The 12,699-nt window shown below is 42.4% G+C and overlaps 1 protein-coding gene across 1 annotated transcript in view; it reads right to left on the reverse strand.

Moving 5' to 3' along the window:
* Window positions 1-11,057, reverse strand: part of ARHGEF26 (Rho guanine nucleotide exchange factor 26) — a 78,790-nt gene extending 67,733 nt beyond the window's left edge. Inside the window, exons 1-3 of the mRNA XM_063132086.1 lie at window positions 10,959-11,057; window positions 8,256-9,367; window positions 1,796-1,835 (exon numbers count right to left, since the gene is read on the reverse strand). Coding sequence (XP_062988156.1) covers window positions 1,796-1,835; window positions 8,256-9,317 — 1,102 coding nt within the window. The 5' untranslated portion in view covers window positions 9,318-9,367; window positions 10,959-11,057. The remainder of the gene's footprint in view (window positions 1-1,795; window positions 1,836-8,255; window positions 9,368-10,958) is intronic.
* Between the last annotated feature and the right edge of the window lie 1,642 nt (window positions 11,058-12,699).

Raw genomic sequence — 12,699 nt, forward strand, 5'->3', positions numbered from 1 at the left:
CACTGAAAATTAAGTCTCTTGGGATTTTATGTGAAAAATACTCCCAGGCATTTAATCACATATGATGAAGCATTTATGTCTGCTGTCTTGAACAGGTGTATTATTAAAATATGGTTTACTGAAATTGTTTTTAGCTGCTTAAGTTGATTTTTTAAAAAAATCTGTTAAATTTCTTTTAGACTTGACATTATATTTTATATTATAATGTTACATTATATAATGCTGCATTTTATTATTTTGCTCTTATATTTTTTATGATTTGCTGTAAACTAATCAGCTTCAGCTCTGAGGCAGTGTGGAGATGAAATAAATAAATAATATTATAATCAAATAATAATTAAACAGGATACACTGATATGGTTCAGAAGTATGGAAGCAAGCACTGAGGAGCCTGGTCATGTGTGTGTTCCTCCCTCCCTCTCTCTCCCTCTCATGTACTATGACTCCCTCACTCCAATTTCAATTTATAGCAAACTACACTTTTTATTTCATTCTAACCAGTGCACACTGAAGACCCAGTGTGGTATAGTGGCTAGAATGTTGGACTGGGAGTCGGGAGATCTGGGTTCTAGTCCTCACTCGGCCATGTAGGCTCACTAGGTGACTCTGGGCCCTTCACAGATTTTCAGCCTAATCTACTTCACTGGGTTGTTGATACTGTGATGATAAAATGGAGAGGAGGAAGAATATGTACACAGCTTTAGGTTCCTTAAAGAGGAAAAATGGCAAATACTACTACTACTAATTTGTGTTTGCCCTGCAAACCAGGACCACAGCGTGGTTTGCTATCCTGGTTTGCAGGGCAAGTGCAAACCACAGTTTGCTCGTTTGCCACAAACCAGAATCAGAAGGAGGAAATTGCAGCACATAGGGGGTGAAAAGGAACATACATGTCTGTGGCTCCTCCCTGCTCATTAACTATGTTATGTCTGAACTAGGTTCGTTTGTCAATTATGACAGAACAATGACTAAAGGTGTTAGTTTTATTTTTTATCTTACTTCCCCCCTAAAAAAAAATCATGTTCAAGGTAATTTACAAACCATAAAAATCATAAGCATCCCATAAAACAGTAATATATTAAAACAAACATTAAAATTTATATTGAGAAGATCCAATATCCAGCCAGAAAAAAAAATTCAATACAAGAAAAGTCTGAGAGAACAAATAAGGCTTTGTCCACTGCCTAGAATCAAGGAAGTAATGAGAGCTTCTTATGTTACAGCAGCAGTGCCTGTAAGGAAATCTTAATATAAATGTCTGCCTGTGGTTTTAGTCCCATACTACTAATGAGCCATTCTGGTCATGGAACTAAGCCCTGTGCACCACAGAAGTTGCTGAGAAGGTCAATAAAACTAAGTTAAGAGTGCTTTAAACCACTGCCAACTTTTTTAAAAAAATATCCTTTGAGTCCATCTTTTGGTTCCAAATGCCTTGTCTACAAAATGACTTGTGCCCCAGTCCTGCTAATTCTGTACCTTTTTGTACATAATTGAATATGTACAAAATAGATCCTGACCCTCCTCTGTGTGACAACCATTTAAGTATTTGAAGAGTGCTATCATGTCTCCCCTTCTCCAGGTTAAACATGTCCAGTTCCTCATAGGGCTTTGTTTCCAGACCCCTGATATATAGATATAACTCCTTGCCCCTATAAGCTGAACGGAAAGAATCTTTACACCTCTAAGCCTCCCCACTCCACATAAACAATGAAATCAATTACAAAACTTTGCTTCAAAGCACAACGTCTGTTTCCTTTTTGAGGTGACCCATCAAATTTTCCAAAAAAGTTCTTACCTTCCCCATCAAAGGTCCCTTGTCCTTTTGGCATTTTCTTCTAAGGTAGTTTTAAAAGAAAAAGGGTGGGGGTGAGAAAAGAAAACTGTGAAAGTAAGAATGTGCACCAAATAGCATGAGACAAATGAATTTCATAAATAACAAAGAAATTTGAATAAATATTTGATCATTAGCAGATCATGCTAGCAACCACCACCTCAAAATATCTCTAACTTTTGAAAAAAAATCTGGTCGTGATTTCAGAGGACTTTATGCCCCTGCCAAAAAAAAAAAGGACAGGAAGAATGCACACATGGATTTGTTGCCCCAGTTGAAATTAATGAATAAATCAAAAAAAGTAATTGGAGAAGTTCCACATGCATGTGAGATTACGTCATAGGATTCATTTTAGTTATGAATAATTTTGCATCTGAATAGAAGTTCTTTTAAAGAAAGGACAAATAGTTCATTTTGATAGAGTTTAATAAACATGCAAGTGGTTTCATTAGTCTGGAATCATCTTTAAAGTCTACGGCATTTGACAGGCAGGCTTCTTTTCTATTTTTTTTTAATAGAACCAACTTCCTGTTATATAGATCAGTGGGTTCTAAATGTTTTACAGAAAATAGGGTGTCCATATGAAAAGGAGGACAGAGTTCCTGTATCTGTAACAGTTGTATTGAAAAGGGAATTTCAGCGGTGTCATTTGTATGCATGCAGCACCTGGTGAAATTCCCTCTACATCACAACAGTAAAAGCTGCTAAAGTATAGCTAGAGTGACCAGATGCAAAAGAGGGCAGAGCTCCTGCAGCTTTAACTGTTGTGATGTAGAGGGAATTTCACCAAGTGCTGCATGCATACAAATGACACTTGCTTAAATTCCCTTTTTCAATACAACTGTTAAAGATACAGGAGCCCTGTTCTCGTTTCCATATGGTCACCCTAACAGAAAACCACTTCACACACAACATTTTACTTAAATAGATGTTCACTGATGTAAAAAAAATCAAAAATGAAACAAACAATGAAAAATCACACAAGTGGCATGTGTTTGGATGCAGTGTCATGTGTTTGGATGCAGCAACACTAATTATGGTTAGCCCTGGCGTGCTTCACTACGCAATTTTAAAAGACATCTTGCAGAAGGTTTAATCAAATATCTTCTAAAAAGTACCCAGACCTTTGAGAGTAAGATGCAAATGAAATTCATCAGAAGTATGGCACATTCAAATAATCAAAGGCTTCCACATCTTTTAAAACATTCCTTTGTAGCATCTTATTTCATCATTATCCAGACATAGGCAATATAATTAGGCTAAAATCTGGTTGTGTGATAAAATCCATTGTGTGATCACGCTGTAAGCCTATTATTCAAAACTATTTCAAATGGGGATTAAAATAAGTATTCTACCTTTTGCGCGCACACACACTCACACAAATTGCAAAAACCCCAAACAATATTCCAGTTCATATATCTCTGTTGTTTACATGTGTTACTCTAACTTTCCTTATTGGACTTAACTAGGTGCAGAGGCAAAAGTAATGGAAATGCTGCCTTTGCAGTGAATTATTTACTTAGTGGATTTGAAAGCTCTTGGGGAATTGCCACTTTGTTTTGTTCACATGCGAAAGGAGGTGTGGTAAATAGAACTACAATTAATAAAACTGTCAATGCAATGGTATTCAGATAAGAAACTAGAAGCTGTTTTTGGCACATATGTTAGGATGCTTTTATAGGGGTAGATTTGAAGGGCCAGAAATTTTCATCTGTGTACATTTATCCCTTTGCACTCCCACTCCTGCAAAAGAACTATTATTTATTTACAATATTTATGTACCGCACTCCATTGAAAAAAACAGAATAAAACACTTTAAAATAGATTTTAAAAGAAGCAAACTGTACAGTCAACTGTGTCTGGTCATTAAGGAAATGCTTCCTGGATTAATTACGTTTTCAGGAGGCGCCAAAGGGAATACAAAGATGCTGCCTGCCTGACCTCCAGAGGCAGGGAATTCCACAGGCAACTGAAAATGGTCGTTACCACCAGACACTATGGGATCAGCACTGAATATACAATCTGCACAACAGGGTCATACAAAAGGAATCTTCACCCTAGTGAAGGTACCTTCATCCTGCTTTATTTATTTATTTATTTATTTATTTTATTTTTTAATTACATTTTTATACCGCCCAATAGCCGAAGCTCTCTGGGCGGTTCAGCTTCTACAAGCCTCTGAATGCAAGATTGTGGGACGCTGCTTCTGGGTATGTACTTACTGATCTGATTAAAAGCTAACAGAACCTCCACAAAAATGGTTCACATTGAGATATAATTGAAGTTAAATAGCTAGTACTTCTATGAAGGACTATGCAAAATTTGTATTGGCAAACAGCCAATACAGTGTAATGATTACAGACTATGTTGTAAGCAACCTGGGTTGTATTCACACTTTATGTGGCACTCATGTTTACTATGTCATCAGATATTTGTGATAGCAAATATGTAATGTGCAAAGGAGAAGATGTGCATGTCGTTTCACAGCATGCTTCAAGAGAAACCAGGAACAAAGGTAGATATTATATCTAAGAAAAGGGTTGATTTCTCAACCCTTATCAAAAGGGTTGGTAAGGGGACAACCAAGTTCAGAAAGATTAAGAGCAACCCTTGAACTGGAAAGGAAGGGAGAAGAACTTCCTCTCCCAATGGCGAAGCTTGGTCATTCTAGGCCCTGGACTTTGGGTACAATCCTATGCATGTCTAAACCGAAAGAAAAGTCCTACAATTCCCATCATTCCCCAGCCAACATGCTAACTGGAGAATGCTGGGAGTTGTAGATTTTTTTCCTGCCTATGAATAGGATTGCACCCTTAATGATATTATAGGGCTCCCCTTTAGACAGCCTTGTGTATTACTTCAGCTGTGAAGCATGCAAGTAATATTCCTCTTCTCCGATCCTCCACCATTCCATGCTTCACCAATGGTTCTACATTCCTGGAACGTTAAAGCAAAAATAAAAATCTGTTTACCAACCTTGACCAAAGTAAATGCCCTGAGCATGTGCAGTTTTGCATTTTAAGCGTATGCAAACATAGCACCATTGGAACTGCAAGAATAAAATGGAGTTTGCTTCTGCTGCCCCAATCCTAAATACATTTACATGGGAACAAGCATCAACATTTTTTTTAGAAAAAGATAATGTATTTTAAAAGTAAAATAATACATAAGCATCTGTAACCGCAGTTGGCTGCTCCCTCACTCTAAAATATTTAGAAATAAGTCAGGATGCTGTAACTAGCGTCAGCCATTATGGAACCCAGCATGCTCGTACCAACCCAGATGCTGATGCAGGACCCCATCACCTGCTGCTCTCTAGATGGTGATCTGGGAGTCCCCTGGGCTACAGGGTGAGGGGGCTGAAATTTGGCCCTGGGGTTCAGCCTTAGCTGCACCACTATCCTCCCCAGACCCAAAGTTTGGCATATCCCGGGGCTTTATTTTGGCTCTGCACACCAGCTAGCTGGACAGTAGAGTCCCATGGCCTGGTCTTTGCACCTGACTGGCACTAAAGGAGCAAAGCTGAAGAGAGGAACTGAGGATTTCCCCTTGACCTCCTGCCAGTGAGAGCAGCTAAACAAACCAGGGAAACTCCATCCCTGGCTTGGTTATCGTTACACCCGAACTGGAACTTTGGCTTGTCTTTCCACCAAAAGGCCAGAATTGTAACTCAGGGTTCATTCTTAGCTTACAACTCTGACTTGTCCGGGGAGAAACAAGTCAGCATTCTGGGTTCAGATATAATAACCAAGCCAGGGTCAAGGCATCCCAGGCTTATTAAGCCGTTTCTGTTGGAAGAAGCATGATCTAGCATGCTGACTCATTCACGGTAGCCCATGGTTGGACTGGACTAGATAGACCCTTGGTCTGATCCAGCATGGCTGTTATGTCCAGGGTTTAAAAAAATCTTGGGTTACTATTGCCTGTGAACTGAGCCTCTGTCCCTGACCTTAAAGTGGCAATTGTGGGCAAAGAAACTTCAAAGGAATACTAAAATTAATCTTCAAGATGCCATAACACTCTTCATTGTTTTATTAAAAAACAAGAAGTCAATATGGGTGTCTTAGCCATGTACCTCCAGTATCAGAGGCAGTATGCCTAGGTACACCAGTTGCTGGGGAGCATGGGTGGGCAGGTGCTCTTACACTCCTGTCCTGATTGTGGGTTTCCTGGGGACAGCTGGTTGGCCACTGTGTGAACTGAATGCTGGACTAGATGGACTCTTTAAAATGGGGTTAGATAAATTTGTGGAGAAGAAAGTTATCTATCGCTACTAGTTCTGATGGCTACTTGCTACCTCGAGTAACAGAGGTAATATGCCTATGCACACCAGTTGCAGGGGGACATGGGTGGTAGGGTGCTGTTGCACCATGTCCTGCTTGTGGGTCCCTGGTCGACAGCTGGTTGGCTACTGTGTGAACAGCATGCTGGACTAGATGGACCCTTGGTCTGATCCAGCCTGGCAGTATGACAATGGAACCAGTTATCTAGAGAGGTTGTGGGTTCTCCCACACTAGAGGCATTCAAGAGGCAGCTGGACAACCATCTGTCAGGTATGCTTAGGGTGGATTCCTTATTATTATTATTATTATTATTTATTTATATAGCACCATCAATGTACATGGTGCTGTACAGAGTAAAACAGTAAATCGCAAGACCCTGCCGCACAGGCTTACAATCTAATAAAATCATAGTAAAGCAATAAGGAGGGGAAGGGAATGTAAACAGGCACTGGGTAGGGTAAACAGGCACAGGGTAGGGTAAAACTAACAGTGTAAAGTCCAAACAACATCAAGTTTTAAAAGCTTTAGGAAAAAGAAAAGTTTTTAGCTGAGCTTTAAAAGCTGCGATTGAACTTGTGGATCTCAGTTGTTCTGGAAGAGCGTTCCAGGCGTAAGGGGCAGCAGAGGAAAATGGATGAAGCCGAGCAAGGGAAGTAGAGACCCTTGGGCAGGCGAGAAACATGGCATCAGAGGAGCGAAGAGGACGAGCGGGGCAATAGTGTGAGATGACAGAGGAGAGATAGGAAGGAGCTAGACCGTGAAAAGCTTTGAAGGTCAACAGGAGAAGTTTATATTGGATTCTGAAGTGAATTGGAAGCCAATGAAGAGATTTCAGAAGTGGAGTAACATGGTCAGAGCGGCGAGCCAGGAAGATGATCTTAGCGGCAGAGTGGTGGACAGAAACCAGTGGACTGATGTGAGAAGAAGGAAGGCCAGAGAGAAGAAGGTTGCAGTAGTCCAACCGAGAAATAACCAGTGCATGAACAAGCGTCTTGGCAGAAGAGATAGACAGAATGCATTGAGCAGGGGGGTTGGACTCAGTGGCCTTATTGGACCCTTCCAACTCTACTATTCTATGATTCTTCTTATGTTCTTATGTAATTTGGACCTAGCTTGCTGTGATTTGAATAGCAAATATACTGTTTTAAAACAAAGTGCCCCTTTAAGAAAGGTTTTCAAGTGGACTAAGGCCAGATCTAGACTAAACAGGATACAGCACTATGAAAGTGGAATGAAAGCAATATATAAGTGGCAGGACCCACACAACTGCTTTATAGCGGTATTGAAGTGCACTGACAATTGTTGGGGCCCATGACTCATACCACTTTCATAGTGCTATATCCTGCTTGGTGTAGATCTGGCCTAAATCATATGGAAGCAAAGATCCCTTTAAGAAAAGTGTTCAAAGGCTCATACAATAGCAAGGAAGGTCCTCAGTTTGACAGTAAAGGTACCAGGGCAGTTGCATTTAAGAAACCTGCATTTAGTTCACTTCTGCAAATTTGGGGATCATGGTATTCAAGTGCTAGATAGGGAAGTCTATGTGGAAAAAGGGGAGCACCCATTTATTTCCCACCTAGTGTCAATAAACTGAAGGAAGCTGGTAAATTTGTACACACACACACACACACACACACACGAGACACAACACAGACTTAGCTCTGCAGAACACATTTCTTCCTCTCCCCTCCATGTCCCCAAAGTTTCCAAGTTTCCCCTTGTATTATTTCCCACATGCTATAACCCCATTTATGGAAATGGCATTTCCCATTCTTCTTCTAGAAGAGATTCTTGCATGTGTGAAAAGGAGACAGAACTGTCCAGTCCAGACAGCTGAACTGTCTGACACGTGACAACCGCAAACATAACCGCTGTGTAAAGTGTGAATTGGCACTTCACTTATGGAGTAGCATAAAAATGCAATAAATAATAATAATAATAATAATAATAATAATAATAATAATAAATTGCTAACTGTATCCTATTCTACAAAGTTGTTGTAAAGGTAAAACATTACTCTAAACTCCTTGTAAGGTGGGTGGGATACAAATGTAGCATAAAAAAATAAAACCCAGAGAGATTCTAAAACAAAAATCAGAGTTACAGATCGTTAACAAAACAAGTTTCCTCAGTTTGCTTACCTTTATTCTTCCTAAGCTAGAGAATTTCTCCTTGTCTTCCACAACGGCCTTCAACACTGGCTGAGACATTCTGTTTTTCATCTTAACATTTCCAGTACTGTCCAAGTCAATGCCGCTCACGACAGCTCGCCGATACGACGTGGACCTCAAAGTACGTCTCAGCATGCCTGGGCTATCTACATCACCTTCTGTTTCTTCATCTCCACCAGCTACCAAAGGCACAGCAAGGGTCTCCACCATACTGCGGACCTTAAGAGCCCTCCTGTTTGTTTCCACATTTTGGCTGTTGGCTTTGTGAGTTACTTTTATTTCAGAAGCTAAACTCTTAGGGATGATCTGCTGCTTCCCCACTTTTAATGCAGCCAGACTATTCGTACTCAGAACCACGGGCAGCGTTTCTGTGAGCTCATTCTGATTCGATGGCAGTCTTTGGAGAGGCAGCTGCTGCTCCAATGGAGCAGACAGGCAAACAGATGCCTTCTCTGAGTTTTTAGGAAGCTGGCTGGGTTGAAATGCTGAGGCGGTGGTTGTGTTGTTATTTGGCGAATGCACGATTTCCGTAGGCGACAATCCAAGGCTTGACGTGAAAACAATTTGTTCCCTCTCAGAACTAAGCGCTGCTCGATTGGAAATCTTCCCTGGGTGAGCCAGTTTACTGCCTGCTGAATTTATAGAACCACTAGCTGTAAAGTTTATAGAATTATTTGAAACCATTTTCAGGACATGGGGTGACCGGTCAGAAAGCATAGAGGAAAGAGTTTTTTGCTCTGGAAATTGAACCTTTCCATTTGGCACAGAGCCAAGGCTACAGCTGAAATGCAAAGGGCTCCTTTGAAAAGACTTGTTGTCAGGAGAAGTAATTATTGTTTCAGCAGGCTGAGTTAAAGTGAATGTATCCCTGTCTTCTACAGGGAAATCTGTGAAGAGGACCCCAGTGGAACTCTGGTAAGATTGGGGCCTGGGTTTGTTCTTTGTATGCAAATGCACCTGGTGGGCTGACCTCCGCCTCCACAATGGTGTGATGTTGTTGTTGGAAAAGTCCACTTCATTTTGTCCATCCATAACCAAGAGCCAAAGGTCAACCCAACATCCAGATGGGGTTGTAATCTGTCCTTTTAAAAAGAAAAAGAGAGAGAGAGCATTTAGTTTTAATCATTTAATAGCAACAATCTGAAAGGATAATTTACTAAGTGGGGATCAGGATGGTGGGGAGAGAACTGGTGGATGGTGTACTAAGCTCATGCCAGTCAGATCGTCAGACTGGGGCAGCTTTATTTTTTGTAAACTGCCCAGAGAGCTTCAACTATGGGGTGGTATATAAATTTAATAAATAAATAAATAAATTGGGCTTTTTAGCCAAGCAGATCTTTACTTGTTTGGATTCACCCCCATTGAAACTAATGGGTGGGGGAGGAAAATTAGCTATGACAACTCAGGGGCCAAATCCTGAGGCCTCTACAGGCTAGAGAGAGGCTTTCAAAGCCACTGGTGCCCACAGAATGCCCACTTTATGTCATGCTGCTGATAGGAACACTGGCACTGGTAAATCTATGCCCACAGAACTTTCTATGGGCATAATCTGGGTCCCTTTGAGGATATGTCCCCTCAGCAGAACTCCTCTTCACCATTAGATAGCTATCTCTGCCTTGTCCTAACTCCTTCCAGACAGCAGATCTGAGGGTTGGGTTGAACGGCTACACCTATTCCCACAAAGATAATATAAGGAAGTTACCTGGCTAGCTGTGAGATGACAGAGAGCTAGAAACATTTAAAAGAAATGTGTGTGCCTGTGTATGTGTATGTTTAAAATCTTGAAGAGTAGGGAATTTCTTCTCCCAAATACACACACAATGCACATTAGAGTTGTCTTTTCTAGAGAAGAAACTACTGAATTACAGAACTCAGATGCTTGCCAAGAAAAATTTAGCATAGATGGCTGTTGCCATAGTGGTTTCTTAAAAAGAAGCAAAGCAGGTACAGTAACAATTTTTACTCCACCAACTTCTGATGGCATAGAAGTTTTGTCACCTACAACTCCTCATCCATCAGGCAAATGAACTCCTTGGAATGAAGTTTGTGGCGCTTTCACTTCTTTAACTGGATTGTGACTGGCTAATTTACATTTGTGGATTCTTCTTTTCCGATTTACAGGCACCTTCTTTCCCTTTTCTTTTCAGTGTACTGTTATCTCCTTGAAGCCTTCGAGATTAAATAGGCCACACCTTAAAACCCGAAAAGTTTCTGTACTCCTCCGTCCTCCCCACCTTGGCTCAAATTTATGCTAATTCCCACGCATTTCTCCTCAGCCGCATGCAAAAGCAATGGGCGCGTTCTCACGGTCCCCCAACCCTTATTAGCATTCTCACTGCCTTCGTATTATTCCCTATTGTCTTCCCCTCAGAGGTTGGGCGGGAGAAGGGGGTGGTGTCTGGGGTCTCCCGCTCCAACTACTTTTGGGACTCCTGCGTGCGGGGAGGGAGTTGGGAAGAATCTCCGCGTTCACACACACGCCTCCTCTCTTCCATCGGGGTTCACTTCAGCAGCAGGAGCAATTTATTTTATTTTTTTTGGCAAGGTGGGGAAGAACGTGAAGAAGAGACTTCCAGGCTGGAATCCCGCAAACGCCTTTCCCGCCACTAATCACCCCGACCCAGAAGTCGCCGCTCACGTCTCTCCCTTCCCCAGGAAAGCCCAGATACTCACCTCATTCCCGGGCAAAGGCGGCGGCGGCGGCGGCAACTCCAGCTCGCCGCCGCGAGTCTCCCACGGGGGAGTTGGAGCGTCCCCACCTGTGAAGTTCCCGCCGCGCACTTCTCCCTCCCTCGCCCCCCTGACACTCGGGCCCGGCCAAGACGCGGGTGGCCAACTTTCCACGCGGAGGAGCCCAAGCGCGCGCGCGTACCCCTCGCCAGTCGCGACGCGCACCGGCGCCTAGCTCCGACTTGACCTGTCCCTCCGCCCCGCGCGCTACCTCGGCCGGCCGGCCTGCCTGCCTGCCGGAGCGCCGCCTCCTACCCAAAGCGAAGCCCCACCCTCGCAGTCCGGCCGAGCGGCGAAAGGCGACGCCGCCGCTGCTGCCGCCGCCGCCCCGTGCGTGCCTGGGCCAGCGCGGCTCTCTTGTCGGTATCCACAAGGACCGGCTTCGATTTGCATGCAAGGGCTGCACTGCGGGGTGCTGAGGCAAGTCGGGAAGGGTTTCTGAGAGGGCAAGAGGAACGGGCCACGTCTGCCCACGCCGAACATGGGCGTACAAGCACGCCGGATTGGGGGATCGGGATTTGCCTGCGACGAAAGTCAAAGAGCGGCGCCCCTGAACTCACCACCCTAAAGGAAAGAAGAGGAGGAGGAGATGAGGCAAAGGCAATTACCGCTTATTAAAAGGCTTTCGGCAATTGAACCTCACTGACATGGGCATGTCTATCCTGTGCATTCAATGCTGTTCGATAGGATCTACTCTCAAGCCTGCCTAAGATTGCAGCCTTAAAACTGCAATTCTTTGCCTATTCACCTGAGCTCAATGGGACTTTTGTTTAGACGTGCATAAGATTGCACTGTAAAACAAAAACAAAAAAGTCGTGCAATTCCCAGACAAAAAGCCCTGCAATGCTGGGAGTTGTAGGACTTTTTTCTGACTAAATGTGCGTAAGATTATTAAAGTGCATAATTCAACCCAACCACCAAACAATCGGAGCATAAAAACCTGCTCTTGTTGCTCAAATAAGGCACTGGTGATCACCTCTAAAGCCCTAAATGCCTTCAGCAGTTGCACCTGTAGGAATATTTGGAGGGCCTAAGATCAGACATGGAGGCCCTGCTCCCTTGCAAGCCCAAAGGTTTTTTAGGTTGGTGGCCACAAAAGACAAGGCTTTTTGTGTGGTGGCTCCATTTTGCAATACCCAGGATGTGTGCATGGCTCCTGTAAATAGGCCTTAAAGATATGGATGTTCTAGGCTGCTTTTGAACATATGCATGTCCATCTTTATTTTATGAATTGGAGGGTTGTGGGGTGGTGTTTTTAAACTTTCTGTTATTTTAAATACTTTACGCTGCTGTTTTAGTTAATTACATTTTATGTTGTATTATTTTAACATTTTATATTGTAAATTGGTATAAAAATATTTTAAATAAAATTCTAATCTGTGATTCCCGTTCTTGTACAACTGTGGTTTCTTCCTGCTATCATTTCTGAGCTCTGTTTTTACAGGAAATAAACAGAAGAAATACTGGCAATCTTTATAAATTATATAAGCACAAAAGATTGTGGCTTGAAGGATGTCGCAACTTTTTTAAGGCTTTGGTACACAGCGTGACTTCAAGGAAAAGGAAAACATATTCTAGGTAATAAACACAAGGATCAAACCTTCTGTTTCGCACATGTTCCTCCAAAAGCTTTCAAAATATCTATACTTGTCTCAAAGCCTCCTGTTTGCCAACTGGAGTAATA

The sequence above is a fragment of the Elgaria multicarinata genome, chromosome 8, assembly GCF_023053635.1.
Source record: "Elgaria multicarinata webbii isolate HBS135686 ecotype San Diego chromosome 8, rElgMul1.1.pri, whole genome shotgun sequence".
NCBI lineage: Eukaryota > Metazoa > Chordata > Lepidosauria > Squamata > Anguidae > Elgaria > Elgaria multicarinata.